We start from the raw sequence: 22277 nt of genomic DNA, 5'->3' as shown, positions 1-22277 counted from the left end.
TGCATTCAGGACCACTGACTTCAGTCAAAACGTACACAACTGTGGTCACAACAACCTCAGTAGATATGTCTCATAACTGAGTCCCAGAGAAGAAAAATCCAATGATCCTGTTAAGAATCCACACAGAGATATGATTCAGCATTCTGGATGGAGTTTGGATCTCATCAGTAGCTGATTCAGTGGTTTTCTTGTTGCAACAATGAATTACATCTTCTGAGTTTGACTGGCTTCTTCTCTAATAAGTCAAAAATAGTGACTTTGAAAACAAACAGCAACCATTTCAGTGCACTAAAGTCAGTTGCTCTGCAATCAATCTGCAGTCATGTGAAACAGTAAGGGGATGAGGGAAATGAGCCAAGACTCCAGACCCACTGGAACTGTCCTTTTGAGAAACCATCCAATGGAACATCATAGGCAGACACATGAGGTTGTGGTTATTATGACACCAGTTACAGGGAGTAAAAGCCACTTAGAAACAAAGAAAGCACAGTCAACAATTCAGGAAAAACTGGAGACCATCCAGGAAAGCATTTACTCCCAAAATCACCCAACACCTTCTACTGGCAAGTCAGCAAGAAGAAGCTGGCAGGGAAAGCTTGACTGGTCATTTCTTGGCAGACAGAAAAGAGACTAGATTTTAAGTAACAAGAACTCGATATTGGTTTAAAGCTATAATAAAATAATCTCAAACAAACTGGCTGGTACTAGACGGAGCCCTTGGCTGCTGCATGCCATTGCTGCAGTGTTAATGTAGCCCTGACGGTGTGCTGTGGCTGGTAGCGGTGGTGTGGCCTCTGGACAGAGTGGTGCAGCTGAATTTGAAGACGTTAATATCAACAAGTGCAGGCCAGTGTTGGTCAGAGTGCAGGAAAAGGCTTAAAACATATGTATAGTAGACATGGACTTACGTATTGTGGAAAATACATGGTGCTCTATAAGTGTGGCCCAGAAGAACAATTACATGTTGTAACAGTCAGACAGACAAAACAATAGCTTGATACATAGACAACAGACAGAGCAAACAAACATTGATATGTCAACATTCATAAATAAATAAAAAATAAAATGCAATATAGGTTTAAGCTCTATCATCAGTTGGATTACTCAAGGTGAGAATTACTAGCCACTGGTTACCTGCCCAAGTACATGTTTCAGACACAGTGAAGAATTGTCCCTGCTGAACATAGTGATGACATCAGCTGATTCTAGTGACTAGTTTCTTCTCTTTTGCTGAATGTAAAGTTTCGGTTGGACTGAAATTAAAGCAGGACTATAAAATCTACAGAAAATACCAAATTTACCTCGATAACAATACATGTAAAATAGTAATTAATTAACACATTGGTGCATGTATTTGGATGGACAGAGGCAGACAAGTTGTTGGCTGACTGGTTTGTTGAACTATTTTGATGTCACTGGTTCTTAGAGCTTTTGACAGTTTATAGACAGATATTGAGAAGTGCAATCTGAGTACATTTACTGCAGGAGCTTAATGACCTCTAACTTCAGTGTAGCTGTTTTATTGGGCTCTGGTTTTGTTTGAAGTGTTCTCCGCCCCCACTGAGGGAGCAGTCCTGTGACTAAATTCTGACTCTGAAATGGAGATGATACTAAATCCAATGTATCTTTTGGTTGGTTGCAGTGCAACAGCTCATTTGCAACATTGCAAACACCGCAATTAGCGAAACAGCCATGTGTTTAAATAAGCACATATGGATCCCAGGAAGAATGGCTGCTGCAATGCAAAAGCTAAAGGGGACCTTTATAAACAAACAAACAAACAAACAAGTGTATTTCAATGTAGTGGTAATATTCTGATTCAGAATACACAACATGCATGCTTTGCTGCCTTGCTATGCATTTGTCTGTGTAAACTGTAGATTATTGATTCACAGTGTCTGGGAGTATGTTAGTAGTTTCACTTCCCAGTAACATTTGCAAAGTTCAGTTGTTTTGGTATTTTAACTTAAGACCTGGTCAAAACCTTGTATCTGTCTGGACTGTGTAAAGCTAATGTGTGAAATTGAGGATGTAGTTGAAAACTGTGGTGGGGCCGCAGTAAACAAATACTTTTGACAGAAAGTAGCTAAAGCTGCTGGAAAAGTCGATAAATGATGGTAGATGATGCTGATTAGCATATTCATGAGGTCAACATGTTCTATCATCATTCAGCCTACTGTCAGCAGGTTTCAGCTCTTTATCTGTTTGTTTCTCTCTGTTCTCATATATAAAGTATTTTAATATAGCTTAATTCACAATAAAGCTGTTAAATCTCATTTATATGTTTTTTCTGTTTCTGTTGTCAGACAACAGAAACAGTTTGAAACAGTGACTGAAACATGAAACATAACTACATATTAACCAGCAGTCACTTCCAAGCTGCTGCTCTGCTGCTGCTAAAATCCTGATATTATGACTACAACGTCATCTGACAGAAATCACCAAACACAAAAGTTAAAGACAGACTGTGCTGTGATTCCAGCTATATTTACTGTAAATGATCACTCAGAGAGAAGGTTGGAAGCGATAGAATATCTTTCTTATTTAGTCTCAGCCTCTGTCTGGGTAACAAACTGCTGCTCTGCCTCTGGAGACTGTCTTCTATAGGAAGTAGATTTGTTCAAAAAGTCCTCAGATTTGTTGTTAGGTGCTTTTAAAGAGCAGCACTTGGTCGACCAGTGATGTAACTTCTCACTCACGGACATCCGAGGATGTAGCGCTGGACTGTGGCTGCTCCAGCCAATAATCACATAAGCTGTTCTACTAAATTAGAATTAATTTTACTAGATAGCAGGGCAGCGGGCCCAAAGGCTGCATCACTGTATTTTATTCTTCTCTTGAAAAATAAGCTCAAATGTATTTGCGCTGCATCCTGTAGTTTGTTCTAACACCTGTTGTCTGTCCCACAACTGGACTACACTTACCCACCAGAAAGCTCATGAAAGTGATGATGACACCTTTTCAATGACACATATCAACAAGGTTCTGCTTTGCAGCACTAACGTGTTACAAGTTCTTAAAATTTCAAATTATGGGCAGCTCCAGGTTACGGGTCGTTCAGTTCCAACAGGACAAGGCCCTTAAAGTCAGTATGACATTCAAACTGGTGGTAATTTGAGTAATTTGGCTTACTGTCCAAGCTTAACTGAAGCCCCCATATTCTCATGTGACTATGAAATAGAACCACTGGTCTAAAAGGCAGCAAACAGAAAAATAAATCAACCATATGGGCACAGAGAGATGATATTCCTACCATGGTCGCAGGGTTCCAGGTGGTGGAGGGAGCTGTCTTGGGCTGCCAGTTGGTTCCGCCTGTCAGCTTCTTCTCACCAGGCTGACTCCAGTGAAGATCACTACAGAGATGGAGTTAAACATTAGCCCTGTTCAGTATGCTGTACCAGGTACATGAAGTTAAATATTACTGGAGTGCACTTACTTCTTTGCTGTGCCATTGCCAATTCCCAGATCTAAAGAGGACAAGAGGAAAGTAATGAATGCACAACCATGAAAACAGCCCACCTAATTTACACAAGACATAAAATGTAGAAAATGCTTTTTTTATTATATTATTATATATAAAATTTAGTGAATGCTTCCATTTACTGTTTGGTACAAATTTCACCTCTTCAAATAATTTACTTATTGTGCAATTTGTTCTACTTATTACACTTTTGGGGTCATCATCACAAAAAAAGAACTTACTGCCGACAAGATTGGCCAGTGAGGAGTCCAGGTCATTGGACACCAATTTGTTGGGCTGTTGGCCGTCTGGGGTCATACCCTGATTGGGTGAGGAAGCTGCTGTGGGTTTGAGGATGCCACCTAAAACATCTTAATCAAAAGGGGGCCGGACAAAGGGAAAGGAAAGGAGGGGAGGGGAGGGTAAGAGGTTGGGGAGCCCAGGACAATTGAAGACACAATACAAAAGACAATACCACAACACACAAAGACAAACACTCGACAATACATAAAATGCACACACACATACACACAGAGAGAGGGTGTTGAGTGTGGATGAGGCAGTAAGCAGGGCACCAAGAAAAAATACACATCAAGCCAAGACTGTGAGAAGAATGTGTGTTTAGTCAACTCACCCAGTCATGCATATGCCATGAAATAAGCCAAGACGCCCGGGAGTGTGTTTAACCCCAGGACAAGAGAAAAGAGGAAAAAATATATGAGATTGTTAGCAGCCTAAAATCAGTGAGGATGTGTAAGAGATTCAAGCTGCTGAACGTAGTATCTAGAAAACATCAATGAATTCTTGTCAAATTAACGATGATACGTTGGCATTAATACACATTAAATACACTAATGAGGCAAAAGATGAAACAGTTGTCAACCTCAGTCACACTCCAGTGGCAATGTTAGTGACACTGTTTTACAAATTTCTGATTAATCACAATTTATGTGATTTTCTTAAAAAACATTTCGGTATTACACAATGTTAAACACAGTGTACAGGCCAGTGTTTCCAGTGATAGGTTCATTTGTTAGTAATTACACCCATGTATATCTAACCAATCTATTCATTTATTTATTTTGATTTTCAAATATTTCTCACATTAGAATAGTATCTCTAAAACCTCAACTAAATTTTTTGTTTATTTTTGTGACTTTTAGAGCCCAGTGGAAGTAACAGTCATCAGTAGACAATAAATTATCAGAATGCGAGAAATTATTTCTATGGCCACAGAAAACACATGCAACAGATTAAAAAGCACAATTTTCTGTACCTGTGCATGCTAAAAACGGATGAGACGGCTGAAGTACATGACATGAGGATGTAATCAAAGATAAGAAATACTTGATGTGCTTGGCGGGACATTTCAGAAACATCCCACCTACATCACTGTCGTATGATTGTGCAATGCAGTGAAAATATCTACTGGAGCTTCCACTTGGTTCTAGGGGTGGCAATATGACCAAAACCACACTTCATGTGTGTCAATGACGCCTTAAGCCAATCAGGACAAAGTGCTGTCGTCACAGAGATGGTTTCCTGCTGATGCAGCTGGAGGAGAGCAAACTGCAGCGTCTGACTCAGAAAACTGCAGCCACCTCGCCCCAACCAGGTTTTAATGTCATGTGACATGGTGACATTCCACAGCGTTGGTGAAAAGCACTCTAAATTTCTGATGAACGTACACTGATTTAAGTCCAGCATGAATCACACTAAGTCAGCACTGTGTTTAACCTGTGGGTGTGACATCATTTATGAGGTGTTGTGGGAAGTAAATCGTCTTGTGTGCGTGTGCTTAGACAGTATTGCAAAATCCATATTGTGGACTTTGGCGAAAATGACCGATTAGATAGATCACCCTACTTTGTTCTGAGTATGTCAGTGAAGGAGGGATGGGCAATCATGACTAATCATTTGATCAGTGAAAACTGCAGTGTAGGGTTACCTTGAAATTTTTGAATCCTTATAATCCCTCTATATTTGGCTGATACATGTATGAGTTCATACAGATCTCATTGAGAGCGAGGGAAGATTTCTTCTACTAAACCATCTTTTCAACAGGATAATTCAAAACAGATTGAAGGAGTGGGCTAGTTATAGTAGAGGATAGTATTAAGTATAACCACACAAATGCAAACCCTTTAGCATTTCATGTTCTGGCATTTTCATGTTGGTGATCAATAATACTTCCTTATTTGTTTGTCTATATAACAAAAGCCTAATTAAGAGCCACTGGAACCAAACATCTGGTTACTTCCTTGAAAGATTTTCCTTGTTCAGAATTCCCATTCAGAGTTTACATAAACCACACATACTGACACACAAGCCCACCAAGCACTTTGATTTTCCACAGTCAACACGATGGAATTAATCTGTTACCAAAACCTTCAGTGTGCAGCAGGAGAGGATGATGCCTGCTGGGAAAGAGGAAGAGAAAATGTCACATGTGTAGAAGTACTTACCTGTAGAATCCAGGTTGTTGGCATTGGTGTTGCCAAATACAGAGTCAAAGTCAACATTAAGGCCTCGAGAGTTCTGTGGCTGCTGTGGTGTTGTGGAGGCTGTGAACCCTGGTGAAGCCAAAAGAAACCTAACAGTCAGGATTCAGATACTGATACTACAACTCCTCTGTTCCTCCCAAGACAACCACAGCGTGGAAAAAACACACACAATACTTGGAACTCTTCTTATTAGACCCAGTGACAATCGTATAAACCATTTACTTTTCAGTATTTGACACAAAAACACGACTTACCAAGGCTATTCTACCTTAAAAACAGTGATGATGTTGTGTATTTATTGTATAAAGTCACCCATGTTATACTGTCAATTTCTTTGCCTAGTAAGCACACCATTACAGGACAAATCAGCCATACCTGAGCTTGAGAGCAACTGTACTTTAATAAAGCTGCTCTCTTGCCCTTGTAGATAAAACAATCTGCAAGTTTAAACTTGCCTATTAAATATGCCATAAAATTCTACCATGAGGCAACCCTCCTGATCAATGCTGTAGATTCATATTGATCAGTTGCGGAATATTTTTGTTATTTTGCTAAGACCACAGGTTAAGGCTGATAGCACCACATACACGGTAACCTGTTTCTCAAGGAAAATTAATTTTCTGAAGGGCAACAACCACTGGCGTGATATGATGCATGTCAAAACACCCATGTCTATTGTTTCTATGTAATAACACACAGCAGGGGTCTTGACACAGGTCGATGTGTCAGGATACTGTCCTTCTTCCCAGCATCCTCTCTCACGAAGGCTCAAAAGAAACAGCAGTTTGCTCCCTGTATCGCCATGTCCTGGCTACTGTGGCTTTACCACTACTTCTATATATACACAGGTGACTAAAGACACAAAGCTACAAGACTGTGTACTGCATTTTACACAGAGTACCTATTTCCCTCTAGTTGCATGGTACAGACAACATAAAAAAGCAACATAAAGTATGTCAGTAAGGTGTTGGATCAGTATGTGCCACCACAACAGTTTCAGTGCTTCTTGTCATTGACTCTCCAAGTCTCTGAATTGTACTGGAAGATGAACACCATTCTTCCTAAAGATAATCCTTCATGTGGTGTTTTGATGATGGTGGTGGAGAGTGCTGTCTAACAACTCAGTCCACAGGTGTTCAGCTGGGTTGAGATCTGGTGACTGTGAAGACCACGGCATGAGTCACATCATCTTCATACTCAGGATGACAGTACCCCCATCCGCAGGGCACAAGTGGTCACTGATGGTTTGTTTCTCCACAAAATTGTTAGGTTTTTCCTTTGCTTAGTCACCCGTCTGTAGTATAATTTTTCTTTAATGAATGAAGTGTACCACAAACTACAGTTTATTTTAGTTTCTTTTTTGTGCTATTTGGTACAAATACATTTAAAAGTGTGTGGCTGCATGGTATCTGAGGCTACTGTAAGGAGAGGGAACTGTAATCTGCGTCTTCCTTGATCTATTGTTCAACGTATATTTGTTGAGGGTCAAGTGAGTAGGAAACATTTTTTGATTCTGAGAAACTCCAAAGCTAAACAATTAATTGATCAGTCAGTAAATTATGAGCATAAATGCCAAACATTCTCTGGTAAACATTTGGGTTTTGGACAAAACAAGACATTTAAGGACGTCACATTGGGCTTTAAGACAGTGTGATGGATATTTTTCACTACTTTTTGACTTTTGAGATTATATATATATATATATTATGGTGGATTTCAGAGAAAGACGTGCAACACATCGATCAGTCTGGGTGTACCTACCTCTGAATAGACCACCTACAGCAGGGGGCTCAGATTGGAAGAGGGTGGTGTAAGGGTTTGGCCCACAAAAGGAGTCTGACAAACAGCAACAACAGCAGACATGCAAAGAACCAGAGAGAGAGGGAAGAGGGAGGAAGATGGGAGAATATTATGTAGATATGACACTAGAAAAAAAAGCAATGAAAGAGCAGCAAGGAAGCCAAGGAACTGTGGAAACAGCTATTTAGAGAGGAAAAACAAAGATCAGGATCTGCAGGACAAAAGCAGAGGAAGCCGCCACTCATCACAAGGCTAGACTAAATACGGGGAGAAATTAAGGGCAGCTCACACTGGTGGCTAACCACAATGCAATGCAGGCTCACACCCTCGGACTTGTAGGAAGCAGGGAGGGAGGAGGAACGCTCTGATTTCATTAAAAGACACCATGTCAATTCAGCTCTACTCATGACAATTCACATATTTTACACAATATATCTTGCAGGTCAGCAATCTAGTAGCCAGATGGTCATCCACCATAGTACCTGTGATAAATGTCTCTATCTGTGCAGCAGTATCAAGATCAGATGCCAGAGAAGAGCTTGAGTCAATACAGGGAGTGTAATGATCTGAAGACAAATAATTCTGCTGATAAAGATAGACAATTATGCAACAAAGAGTTTAGGCCTTTGAAATACAAACTGAAGAATGATAAAGAGATGAGAAAATTGGAATTGCAAGAAACATTGGGAACTCAGCCTAATTGTGGAAGGAAACAAATGTTTGGAGTAGGGCAGCATGCCAGATCTTTGATGAATGTGAGAAAAGTGTCAAGAAACTGTATGTTCTGACCATTGACCCTAAACCACCTCAGGCATTTTCTCCATTTCTTTCCCTACGGCCCTGAAATATACTCGTCTACATAGTCACTCCATAGCAATTTTAAATCACACAGTGAAATCACCAACAATAAATCATCAACCAGGACACAGCGCACATTATGCTGTGTGAACACAAAATTAAATCTGCACTGTTAAAAAAGAGAAAAGAGAAAGAAGACACAGCCAAACAATCCCACCGAATACTTCATAGCTAGGTGTCCAACAGGACACACTACCAGCGTGTAAAGGATGCCGTGGACAGGCGGACAACAGATAGTGTGATGAAAGGGTTTGAGTTTGGAATGGAGTTAAAGGAGAGGTTAGAAAAAGTGCATGCAAGATGACATGCAGGGGAAAATTGCCAGTGATGCCGTGATAGGATGATATCATGCACTCTGATGCACTGCTCTTATTTGCCCAAATTTCAGGTCTGGTGAACGGTTTTATCAATAGTTTAGTCCACAGGTTACAGGTTTAGTCCACAGGTTACAGGTTTTCATTATCAGAACGGTCAGGGTTCAGCCCAGGGGCTGATATCTAACAACAATAAAAGCTGCATGTGGTGATTGTGTTAAGAATGAGTGTCAATCTGAGGAAGTTTGCATAATAAAAGTGGCATGGTAATAAAGATGTAATTATGTAGCAGTCCATAGTCCATTTAATAACAAGCTTTTATACTTATTACCTTTATCTACATTCAAAATGTTGGTGTTTGTCAGGCCTGAATTTATGCACATCAAGTGTGCAATAACGAGAGCACTATGTGGCCTAATCTCTTAAGTGGCAAACACTGTTGCTATGTATGTCAACTACATTATTTACAAACCCTCTGATATGAAACTGAAGTGAAAAGTACACAACATTATAAAGATATGTGAGATAAGGCTCCTACTGAAACTCAGCACGATGTTAGGGCTGCCCCCACCAAGGATCTTTTAAGTCGTCTTAAGAGTTTGCACTTGTAAATGATGCATTAACTCTGGGTGGGTTGGGGCATCTTCTGTATATTAATCGGTCAGGTGCTTGTGGTTAATTGATTCACACTTTATCTTATAATAGCAGCCGCCCCACACCATACTCCATATTCCTACACCATGACTCATGTTTTACTCACGTTTGAATGTCTTTTTTCATCATGTGGAATGTGTAAACACCAGTAAAAGTTAGTGTCTTGATCGTAGCTGTTATAATAAGCTACAGCACCGCGAAGTGCTGACAGTGATGTCAGCTGGACATCGGAGCTGAGAGTGCTGCATCAGGTAAAAGCAACAAGTCGCACTGCCATCCGTTTCCATCACTGTCTCTACTTCTATCACAGTGAGTTTGGTGGTTCAGTCATTTTAAGACATGACTCAGGTTGTGGAGTTTACAGCCTGTCACACTGTTGCCCCTGCACTGCTCTGTGTACTGTGAGGCAACAAAAAAAAAACAGTGCAGTGGATCAGCTAATATCTCAGGGTCTTCTCGACTAATGCATCAACTTTTTGACTTTTAGGAAAAATCGAGATATTTTGAACTGTTTTGTCTGCAGTCTCCCGGTTATATTTTCACAATAACATTGTGCTGGTTACGCTAATAGCGTATTGTTCGGAAAAGCTAAAAGCTAAAGCTGTCTGTATGTAAGTCTAACAAATTATATTAGTTTACCATGAATTTTAAAATGTGGCAGATTGTTGTAAACTGAGCATCTGTCTCAGACAAACCAGCCCAATCAATTCAAATCCTGTTCTGAATATATATTTATTTATTTTATTTATTTTTTATTTTTTAAAGAACCAGTAATAGTATGAGCTGGTTCAATAAGGATATGGATAAGATAAAAATCCTTCCAATACACATCCTTACATCTGGTTAGTGGCTGGCTTAGGGAGGATGAGCACATCACAATGCAAATCCCTCCACCAGTGTTATTTTGTGATTATATGATGCACAGTGAGATCAGTCACAAAAATGTGAAGGATGACTTCATTTGTAAGTGTTGTCATTTCATTAGTAGGGAGAGCTTTTTAATATGTGTTTTGTGCTTGCAGCTGCTAAATACTCTCATAAAGCCATAAAGTCGTCTGCTGCTACCTTAGAATTTATACAGAATAAGTGTTTAAGAAAATGTTAAGGCCAGAGTCTTCAGAGATAGACTAATCTATCTACCATAGATTAATCTATCAGACTATGTGATAAAATAGTCGATAGATTAATCAATAGAAAAATAGTCATTAGTGGCAGCCCTAATGGCATATGCAGATCAGTTCCACATACAAATCAGGCATGAGTTGCATCCTGTATTTAAAGGTACAGTGACGTGATAAACTAGCAAGCAACATTCTGCAGCCACTTACATGACCTTAAATTAAATGTGAAACTTTTTTTTTTTTACCTTTAATAATTAAATAAAAATCTGACATGCAGATATAGGTATATTTTGTTTTAGCATGTGCCAATGTTAGCAAACAGTTCAATACACTACACAAAATCAATTCACATATACATGATCTGAGAATATAAATCTGGTACATTATTTACATATTTAATTACTTATTGTGTCTGATGAATAATGATATAACAATGTTTACAGCCAGGGTTTGGGAAATATCCGTCCACCTCAGAGCACAGATCACACCTGCTGGAATTAACATGAGTAAGCAGAATGAGTACATTTGTGGGCCCCTTGGTTGATGTTTTACAGAAAAAGTAAAACGCCACCTACAGTTAATATATGTATAATATATGACCAACACTTCACGAAAAAGACCATTAACAGAAGCATATTCCAGTACTGGGTTTTAAATAGTTACCTTTAAAAAAATACTTATGTTCAGTATTGTATACATGTATGCGTGTTTGTAAATGTGGAAGCAGTGTGGACTGTTGCAAAAGCAGAGTGGAGCTCTGACCTCCCCATGTGTTGTTGGTGGAGAGAGGTAGCGGCTGCTGGAAAGCTGGCTGCAGGTCCAGAAGGTCGTTGGCTCCCTTGGATGTGCTGGAGGGAACAAGCAGGAAAATGAGGGTATAGACGATAAATCAGTCACTCATTAACAAAACATCAGGTTCTCACCTCAGTTGCTATTAGAAGAAACTAATACAACTGCAATTGTTCTCAGCATTTAAATTTTTTTTTTTTTTCTGATGTTAAAGCTTCTGACAATGTTATGTTTACATGTTATGTTGCCCTTATTTGTAACATAGCAGTACAATATTTCTATTTTTATTGAATTTGCTTGTGCTACATCTAATGTCATTAGTGCTGCTGCAGCAGTGTCCCAGTTTCTATTAAGGATCAAAGATCTGATCATAAACAACTAAGAACTACGAATAACTGGTAACAACCTTCTACTTGCATCGTACCATGATTTCAGAACCAATGTTAGTTTTGCATACTGTTACACCACTAATTTTGAACTAAATAATAAATGTTAATCTGCATCTACATGTACAAGCATTAATATCCCATTTAAGACATTTGGAGAAGCTCCGTCACCGGATGGTGATCGGGTGCAGGTGCTGTGGCCTCACCTGTTGGTGGAGCTGTGGGTGGAGAACAGGTCAATGGCAGGAGTTGAATTGATGGTTCCATCCACTGTGGAGATGGGAGAGGAATTTGTGGTTGCTGTAGAAGGATTCTTCTGGAGCTCTTTCAGACGCTGCTCCTACAATAATTAGGAGGCTAGTGTTACCAACACACTGTCTAACCCATATAAGCTACTCAGTATGACAGTATTTAAATCAGCTGTTAACAGAAGAGTCCTACTACTCAAAAATCACAATTGCTGTGGCTATGCATTTGATTTGCATTTTCTTTTAGCTCCACTTCTGATGATCAACATTATGAAGAGCATGCCACAGCCTGCTACACAAATGAAACACAGAGAGGGAAGAGCGCAGGCAGAAAAACTCATGCCAAACATTGAAAACAGCGAAAACTATGACACAAAGTGAGCACTGCTGCAGATTTGGGAAAAAGCTTCCTCAACAGACGTCCCCAAAGCCAATGTCTCCCACCTTTTCATACGCAGAACAAAAATTTCAACTAAGGACTATACACAGTATGCACCGCTGGACAGTGCTGCTCTGGCCTGTTCAAATGAATGTAGGTGAATGAGGAAAATGTACTTTCAGTGCTTTTAGGCGAGCCTGCTCTTCCTCCAGGGCGGCTTGTTTTTCCCTCTCGTCCACTCTGGTAAAAGATATGCCGGTGTTGGCCAGGGAGGAGACAGCATTGGAGAGGGTGCTAGCCCTGAATCAAGGGACGGACAAGGAAAACATTGACTGATCAAGAATCACGTCAGAGCTCTTGAAAACACACTTTTGAACTTGACCCTTGAACTGGACATCTGTATGCTTATTGCTTAACCTAACTGTAGTGTTCCTACCGAGTTCTGATTTGTGACACATACATTGACACTTAAAAAAACAAGCACATTTTTATTATCTTCCATGCTGGAAAAAACAAAACAAAACAAACAAAAACAATAAACTAACTTTTAATCAGTGCATTACTATCAAGTTGCTGAAGCAAATATGGCCTCTGCTCTGAGCCTAGATGGCAGGGAGCCAATTCAAGTGAAGAGAGATGAGGCAGACCTACCTGCTGGCTGCTGTTGAGTCTTTGACTTTCTTTCCCTCTAAAGAGGCCAAGTGTTGTTCCAGGGCATCCAGCAGGCTGCTGGGGGCCTAGCATGAATGTCATTGACACACATTAAGTTTCAAAGGCTGAGGAAAGCCTAATTCAAGATGTCTTCTGAAAAAATAAGAGAAAAACACTGAAGCATGCCAAGTTATTGCCAAGAGTCCACAAACAGAGCTACTCTCAAATACAGAGACAGAGAGAGAAAAGGTTTAGATACTTACACAAACTGTGAACTGAAAATGGAGAGATAGAAGGAAGGGAAAATACAGAAAATAAAGGTGGTAACAGTCAAGATATTATAAGGAAAACTTTTGGGAGAAAGCTACCTGATTCTAGTTCATCTGCTACAAAATACATAATAAACAACTAAGTTGCTGAATAATATTCACTACATAATTCAGATTTCAATTATCTATATAAGATGGGTCAATTATATCCCACACTAAAACCCTTGATTCACACCTTTATTTGCTGTATGACGTGCACAGTCAGAAGTTAGTGTGATGTTTGTGCAATCATGGGCTCATGCATTGCCTGCCTGCTGAGCAAAGCACTTGGTGTTAAAACTAGTCCAGCCTGAAGCTGCAGGGATTTAGCAGCATGAGAAAGGATAATAACCACATTTTGAAAAGTCTTATTAAGGAGATCACTAAGCCAGTTAGAGCACAAATAATAACCCCAGCATATTCAGTGAAAGCCTGTAACTATGCCTCGAGATATTACAGTGCATGGTTAGTGTACTGCAGTGTTAATGCTACTCGATCAACTAAAACATAAATACGGCCGCACATTTCACGACCACTGCAGATAATTGCTCACAATATGAATAAGCTATTAAGTGATCTAGACATCTGAGTACATCATCAATATTGATCAACAACCTTATTTAAGTCCTAAAGACATGTGTTATAAACAGAAAAAGATCTGTTGAATTCCTCAAACTTTAAAAGTGAGTGGTAATACGTGATGCTCTAAACACAGAATATTTTGAAAATAGCTGTATTTTTTTTTCTACAAGTGCAGCATGAACTTGAATCACTGCCTTATTGTTGTATCCTTCTGCCAACCAGTCCAGTTGCAGATAGGGCTGAAACGATTCTTAAACTCGAATCGAGAGAAGAGAAACTCGATTAATAAAATTAATCAAGGCAAATTCTTTGCATTGAAGCTTCGTTTTAACCCATATGAGGGCCCAGTCGTCAACCTGTTTCGCACGAATGATTATTACTGTTGCACAACAGTCTTCCACCAGTTGCTTACCCCAAAGTTATTTACTTACGCTGTTGATACGTGAGTGAAGGTAAACGCGGTTTGATGGAGCGGTTAGGAAAATGGACAAAGGGATCGAAAGTAGTGAGACACGAGGCAAAGAGACAGGCCAGAGAAAACGACAGAAACTGTCTAAAGTTTGGCATCATTGCAAGCTCAAAAAACCCGACAACTCCGTACAGTGTGTCCATTGTAAAATGGAGCTACCTACCACAATAGCACGACGTCAATGCCTTAGCACCTCACTAGAAAGCATCCAGTCTATGCATCCACTTCACAGAGCGGACCTGACATAAGGTGAAGTTAACGACATTTGGTAGTTGTGCTAGTTAATGCTAGTAAGGAATGCATGTTGGTTTTACGTAATGGCTAATGAAGAACATGTGGTGGCTAGTTATGATGTACCTCTGTGAGCCAAGCTTTGCTCAAGAACATGCCCTTCTCTCTTACTCACTCACTCTCATACACACACACACACGCACCTCATAATGACACCCTACTAAACAAAATATAAGCAAAACAAAATAATATTTGACTGCCGTTTGTAACGTCAGCAGGTGTAGGGCAATCCTTCAGCATATTTAATAAAAGTTCATTAGCCAGTCTTGTGAATTTACAGTATGATATTTAAAGCCTAGTAATACATTTCAATATTATTTCTCTAATTTTTCAGTAAATCACAGCATTGTATGGACAGTTTTGTACGGACGGCAACACCATGTTCAGTTGAGCAAGCAGCTGAGTTCACAGACAGCATTTTGAACATGATTGTAACAGACATGCGTCCACTGTCCATGGTGGAGGATGAAGGATTTAAGAAGATGATTTCCACTTTCAGTCCCAGGTACACACTTCCTTCAAGAAGCTACTTCACAAAAATGATGAAAGAGAAAAGGTATGAAGAAATCAAAGGCAAGCTGAAGAACATTCTTAAGGAGACTGACAGCATTGCTTTCACAAGTGACATTTGGTCGAGTGTTGTTACTGAGGCGTATCTTGGGGTGACGTGTCACTTTCTTGGGGAGAACTGGGAGATGGAGTCCCACAGCTTGACAACGATGCCCCTTGAGGAGAGACAGACGGCTCAAAATATTGCAGAGTGGCTTGAGGATGTTATAGCCACATTCGACATTCCACCAGAAAAAAATCAAAGCTGTTGTTCATGACAACGGTGCCAATGTAACAGCAGCCGTGAAGATTTTGGCAGAAAAGCATGAATGGGCATCAGTGCGTTGTGCAGATCACACCCTGAACCTGGTTGTGCAAAGCGCTCTGAAGAATCACCAAGCTATTTCCAAGTGTGTGGCTGCTGCAAGATGTCTAGTTGAGAACTTTAAGAAGAGTGAGCTGGCAAGCACCATACTTAAAGCTAAGCGGCAGCAAATGGGCACGCCGCATCGAATGCTGGTTCAAGATGTGAGTACTTCCTGGAACAGCACTTATCACATTTTATCCAGGCTGCTGGAACAAAGATGGCCAGTGACTCTCAGACCCAGCAGTGACTCAAAGAGGAAAACAGCACTACCTTGACCTCAAGCCTGAACAGTGGAACCTGATTGAGGAGCTGAGCCGGGCCCTTGTTCAGCTTTTGAGAGTTCAGCTTTTGAGACTGCACCAGTAAGGTGTGGCAGAGCAGACCACAGCAAGATGGCAAGGACTATCAGTGATTCAACCTGAATCTCCAAACACAGTCCTAATAGCTGCTGCTTTGGATCCTAGGTTTAGAAAATGTAAGTTCTTGCCTGCTGATGAACATTCAAGGTCCAAACCACAGTACAAGCCATGGCAGCACAAGACAACCCAATCACACATGTCAAGGGTGTAACATCATTTCTCAACAACATGCTGGGATCAGACTCCAGCCCTAGTGATGAAGAAGATGAGGAGCAGCAGTTAAACCAGACTGTGCATCAGGAGGTCATGATGTATTTTGGAGAACATCCCCTGTCCAAGAAAGATAATCCACTTTCATGGTGGAAAACAAATGCAGCACATTATCTAACACTGGCAAAGCTGGCAAAGTCCCTGCTCTGTATTCCAGCAACATCCACACAATCAGAGCATCTTTTTTCTGCAGCAGGAAACATTGCATCAAAGCGCAGGGCCCTCAGTTCTGAGCATGATAATATGCTCACTTTTCTTCACTGCAACCACCACATGCTTGAGTGTAAAGGCTTGCTTACACACACACACACACACACACACACACACACACTATCTCCAGGAGAAATTATCCTTCCAGAACATTTTTTGGCCTCTTAGAAATGCCACAAAGTGTTCCAAGAAGACAACTAGGGTTTACATTATGTCTGAGCTGTAGTTAGGTTTAGCTTACCAAGTTAACTTACCAAAGCAATGCAATATTATTAGGGCTCGAGCACTGAATGTGCCAGGGCCCAGCGGGCCATGGCGCCAGAGGTGCAAGGAACCTTGTGTTTTTGCAAAGATTATTAGGGCCCGAGCACCAAAGAGTGCGAGGACCCTGTTCTAACTGTAGTGTTTATTATTATTCCGATTAATGAATCGCCTTTTGGAGGCCTTTCCCATGCTCAAAAACTCATGAAACTTTGCACATGCGTCAGACCTGGTGTAAATTTACGTATTTTATAGGTGTCTGGTAAAATGACTCGATAGCGCCCCCATTGTGGCACAAATTCACTGGGTTTCACCTACTTGAACGAAACTTGGTAAGCACATGTACCATGTCAAAATTTACAAGAGACATGACAACCCATACCCTAAACCCAACAGGAAGTGAGATATTTTGACTTTAATCTGCAATTTTTGCGATTTCAAGACGTCATACTTTAACAAACTCCTCCTAGGGAATTCATCAGATCGACATGATGATCAGTGGCTCTCATCTTAAGACCTTTGTGAAATTAAATTACAAAGGTTTTGAGTTTTCACTGTAGGACCCGCCCGCTACGGCATGGCGAATTTCGATCGATTCACTTCAATGCACTAAATGGGTTTAGTTTTGACAGATTATATTGTATGCAATGTAAGCAATAAAAATTTATATTTTTCTTAAAAGGAAACAAATTAGTTGTCCAATTGAAGAGACCTGCCTTCTTTTCTCTTTTTTATATTGCTCTTTAATAAGACAAAAGTAGTTCTTATCTGATTACTCGATTAATCGATAAAATAATCGGTAATTTACTCAATTACTAAAATAATAACCGCAGCCCTAGTTGCAGTTTACATGCACCCGAGATCAGTGTCTCCACATAAGTATTTGACCAAATGTGAAATATGATCACAACCTCCCCTTCTGTTCCTGAGTTATCATTGAATAATGGCCAGATGTGTTTTCGAGAACATTGCGATGTCACAGTGAAATTGACCTTTGACCTTTTGGATACAAAATGTCATCACTTAATTGATTTATCCTATTGGATATTTCAAGAATATCAAAGACCCATGGGAACCCTGTTATTAGTGTATGAATTATTGAGTTATGACCAAAAACGTATTCTATATTGTCATAGTGACCTTGACCTTTGAACTCTGACCACCAAATTCTAATCAATCAATTCTGAGTTCACAGGAATGTAACTAAATAACAAACAGTTTTCTTGTGGTTTGGTGAACTGACACACCTGCACCAATGGTAATAACTACAGTATTTCAAAAGGCAGACAAAGCAGCAGGTATTACTGCACATTGACAGTAATCTTCATTTCAGCCATTATTCGATAATGATTTGCTACCTGAAAGCGCATGTGTGTGATCTTTCATGGCAAATAAATGCATGCTACAATATACATTCTAGAAATATATACAACATTATATAAATAATGTTGTATATAATATCAATTCCCCAAAATTTGGCCATTCTCTGGTTTTTAGTTGAGGAAAGCTAGCAAAGAGGTGATGGGTGTCAAGTTAATGCGCAGTATGTTATCTAAAGTAATATCTTTAGATGTTGCATTTCAGCTTACCTGAGACAGATCTGGGATGTCCCCTCGGTCGATCCCCACTTGCTGCAGGAAGAGAACAAGGACCATCAGAATTTGGATTAGGGCTGCACAATTAATCGAAATATTATCAAAATATGCGATATGGCCAAGTGCAATATCCAAATCCCAGGAGCTGCAAAAAAATTGCAGGAGCTGCAATTTTTTTGATAAAGGTAAAATGCTTCACAACATTGTTCTGCATTGTTAGCACCATAAGCGTTGTGGTGCGACAGAGATGCTTTTTCAGTGAAAATGTTATTGTGACTCATATTACAATATCTGCCAAAATAATCACAATAGGATTTTTTTTGCATATCGGCATGCCTAATTTGGATGAAAAAGAAAAACATAGGCAACCCCCCTCAATGATACCAGGTTCCTTTGCAATCCCCAACTGGCTGATCTGGGGTCCTGACTTACCTCTGCAACTTTGAGGAACTCTGAGATTCGTGTCATTCGTGTCAGGAATTTCTTGTAGATGTCAAGTCCATCTTTGCACTGGACTTTCTTCATGTCAAAGTATTTCTCTGGTAAAATAAGAGAGTTAGCACAACAAAATGATTAAGACACTATCATTTTCTTTTACTTCAACATTTTAAAGTTTATATTTTCAAAACACAATATACTTTTATGGTCGACGGTATTTTCACAGGGTATATGGATCAAAATTGTCAGTCTCAGCAGACAGACAGAGACCGACTTGAAGCCCTCTTTGAAATTTTATGAATACTGAACTACAATTTCGATTCAAACTACAAAGTGATCTTAGCCATCTTTCCTGTTTCACAGTATAAAAACAAGACCTACTGACAATATTTTTTTTGTCTATAAGAAGGTGAAACCTAGGTGGGTAGCCTTGTCCTGTAAAAGCTGAGGAATGAGTGCTCATCATGCCAAAAAAAAAAAAAAAAAGAGAAAGCAAACCTTGCTGCGAATTCATTTTAAGCCACATCCTTAACACATCCTTGCTTTCAAGCCTGAGTGCAAAGTATTAAATAATAGAAAGAACATCTGGAGTCAGTCATTCAGTCTTTCACCACTTGGACCGGACCTTGTCAGTCTCTCTACCTGCCCTTTTTGTGTGTCTGTCATTGAGAGCCCCACCCCATAGCACTTATGTCCAGCCACCAGGCCGAACAACTTCTCTTTATTAGATTCTGCTGTCACCTACAATTATAAAACCCTTAACGACCAAACAGTAAATCTGGCTATGACAACACAAAAGCTTGTTGTTACCCAGGAGGTTGATTATGCCCTCATTGTAGGCTGCAAACAGTCGGATTGCATCTTTGAACAGAAGCATGAAGGCTGCGTTGATCACGCCATTTGTCAATTCATTTGCATTGACCTGGAAGAGAGGTGCAGCTGTTGAGTTTTAAATTCATCATTTCGAAAACCCACTGGGTCACAAGAATGAAAACATATATGATATATGGAACAAGCATCAGCAATAGATTTAGATGTCAAACAGCGCAGCCAATACTGAGCACTCACATTGAAATCAAGTAAAACATCCATCTGATTTTGGACGATAGGTATGGTCTTGAGGAGTTTCTCTGTGTTCATGGTTCTCATCAATCCATCAGATCTGTGGAAAGAAAAAAAAAAAGAGAATGCTTTAACAAATCTAATGTAACACTCTCCTGAGATATCTGCTGACACTAGTCTTGATAGTCATTTGGCTTTTGTATTGTTAATGGACATGGCTGATTCTTATTATGTCAAAGTCATTAAATCAACACAAAACATATGTATAAAATAGAATGAAAGATCTTTACCCTCTTTTCACTTTAGTGAAGTCAAAAGCGACTTGTCTGTAAGACACAGCCTTCTCATTCAGGTAGCGGCTATACCTCCTTATGAATGTTGACATATCATAGCCTACATTACAAACAAAAGAAGTAAGGGGGTCATGATAAGTGTCATGACACAGGTGAGTATTTTCTGAGTATTCAAATGCTTATTAATACACAGTGTGTACAGCATTGGTAATATACCTTGTAGCCCACTTTTGTCCAAAAAATTGCTGAGGTTGAATAGTGTGTTCCTTGAAGCCAGATATTGTATAAATCTCTGCGAAAAAAAAAAAAAAACCAACAAAACGTATGAAGTATGAGGAACTCTGTGTGCTTGCACAAGTGGTGTTTCCCATAAAGGGAACCAGCTAACTGTTGTGCAATAAACAACTCTATTTGTGGGCATGTAACATTTAGTGCACTACTGCGAGATGATACCAAGCTATCTCATACCCCAACGCAACGTATTGTATAAGTCAGTGTACAGTTTATTAGATATCAGGTTATTTAACAAATAAAATCTCAGCTGAGCAAAGGTGGAGAACAGATGTAACCCAAGTCCTGACCTCATTGCCATAGACCATCAGATGGTGTGTGGTGGTGAGGGACTTGAAGACAACCACCCAGCTGGTGTTGGTGGTCCTTTCAAACAATGTGTCAGCCAGCTGAGGGATGTTCACATTCATCTCATTTGTGCACTGAATCAGGTCTAAGGGAGGAGAAAGAGAGAGAGAGAGAGAGAGAGAGAGAAGGAAGGAAGGAAGGAGGGAGGGAGGGAGGGGGAGGGAGGGGGGGTGGATTAATGAGCAAACATCACCTCAGAGGAAGCACACAAGTTTGTTGTTCAGTGAAAGCAGAGATTTTCATCATGATGCTTGCCCATTTTCTTTCATCGGTTCCTTTTCACAACACCGAGGTAACTAAAATCGATAAAATACAGGAGGGCAGTGGAATGGCTGGTGAGTCAGAGTTCAGGTAAACAGAGACTGTAAGGACAAACAGCTCTAGAAAGCCAGGGTACAGAAATGTGTAAAATCTGGAGGAGGTAGACATTTTCATGATCATGACCCCTGATCAGATGCTTGTTACTTAAGAAAAAATAAATGCCTCAATTTCAACAATTCAAAAATCTAGATGAATCTAGAAAAATTCCACTTAACCTTTATGACTTTCATCATGGATCCTGTGGTTTTTAGTTTGGGCAGTGTATGTATATAAATGCTGTTCAACCTTCCTCTGTCTTCCCTATATCAAAATATATGTCTGCTTGGTTTGCAACCTGCTTTCAAACTGTACTTCCTCATTCTTTGTAGGCCTGCCTCCAAAGATGGTCATAGGACATGTCCAAACTGAGGAACCAAAAAATACCTCTGCCACATTGTTCTCCCAGTAGCAAGAGGGAAAAAGTGACACTAAAATATCAGTGTATTTGAAAGAAAAACAGTTTCTTGATAAAATGCTATTTGGCACTACTCTAACAAAGCTGAATACAGAGTGGTGGAATCAGACACAACAATACATCAAAGCGGTTTTCACCAGGTCATGGACATGAGGAAGTTGATTAACAACAGAACACAACAATGATTCATTCCCACATTTTCTGTATAAATACAAGCAGAATACTTTGAAGGTATATTGAAAATAGACCATAGTACTGTAATGTTACTATAACAAACGAGATTGCACAGGAACTAAAAATGTGTACTTGAACAAATAAATATGGGAAAGGTAAAAGCCCGCTCAAAAACCCTACAGCTCTTTCTTTAAAAAAAAAAAAAAAGACAATGTGAACTATGTGAAATTGACTGTGAACTCCTCCAGGATGGAGTAGGAAGGGGGGTGCTGACCGCTATATTTATATGGGAAACGAAAACAAAAGAAGAGACACCTTTTGCAATGAAGCTAAATTCATGTGAGGAAACTGCAAAATCCTGAGAAGTCTGACAGTCACTGAAACAGAATCTGATTTTTGGAGTCCCACATATTAATGTAATCAGATATTATTAAAATTTTGAGGTGGCGGCAAAGGAATGTCTTCATTTCG

General features: G+C 39.7%; 1 protein-coding gene across 22 annotated transcripts in view; it reads right to left on the bottom strand.

Moving 5' to 3' along the window:
* Positions 1-22277, bottom strand: part of picalma (phosphatidylinositol binding clathrin assembly protein a) — a 44798-nt gene that overhangs the window by 7177 nt on the left and 15344 nt on the right. For 3 of the 22 annotated variants that reach the window (XM_056396889.1, XM_056396888.1, XM_056396899.1), the window contains 18 exons: positions 20800-20942; positions 20435-20510; positions 20216-20318; positions 19932-20025; positions 19674-19785; positions 18858-18964; positions 18420-18461; positions 13428-13439; positions 13165-13250; positions 12690-12813; positions 12093-12226; positions 11474-11559; positions 7726-7800; positions 5926-6033; positions 3703-3831; positions 3437-3467; positions 3254-3353; positions 909-932 (listed from right to left, as the gene is read on the bottom strand). In XM_056396889.1, the coding sequence (XP_056252864.1) occupies positions 909-932; positions 3254-3353; positions 3437-3467; positions 3703-3831; positions 5926-6033; positions 7726-7800; positions 11474-11559; positions 12093-12226; positions 12690-12813; positions 13165-13250; positions 13428-13439; positions 18420-18461; positions 18858-18964; positions 19674-19785; positions 19932-20025; positions 20216-20318; positions 20435-20510; positions 20800-20942 (1586 nt within the window). Of the gene's footprint in view, positions 1-908; positions 933-3253; positions 3354-3432; positions 3468-3702; positions 3832-5925; positions 6034-7725; positions 7801-11473; positions 11560-12092; positions 12227-12689; positions 12814-13164; positions 13251-13427; positions 13440-18419; positions 18462-18857; positions 18965-19673; positions 19786-19931; positions 20026-20215; positions 20319-20434; positions 20511-20799; positions 20943-22277 lie in introns of those variants that run through there. The other 19 variants (XM_056396890.1, XM_056396893.1, XM_056396896.1 and 16 more) reach the window with 19 other exon arrangements.

Source organism: Seriola aureovittata, chromosome 15, assembly GCF_021018895.1.
Source record: "Seriola aureovittata isolate HTS-2021-v1 ecotype China chromosome 15, ASM2101889v1, whole genome shotgun sequence".
Taxonomy (NCBI): Eukaryota; Metazoa; Chordata; class Actinopteri; order Carangiformes; family Carangidae; genus Seriola; species Seriola aureovittata.
Note: the sequence above shows the minus strand (reverse complement) of the source record. Positions and strands in the feature narration are given on the sequence as shown.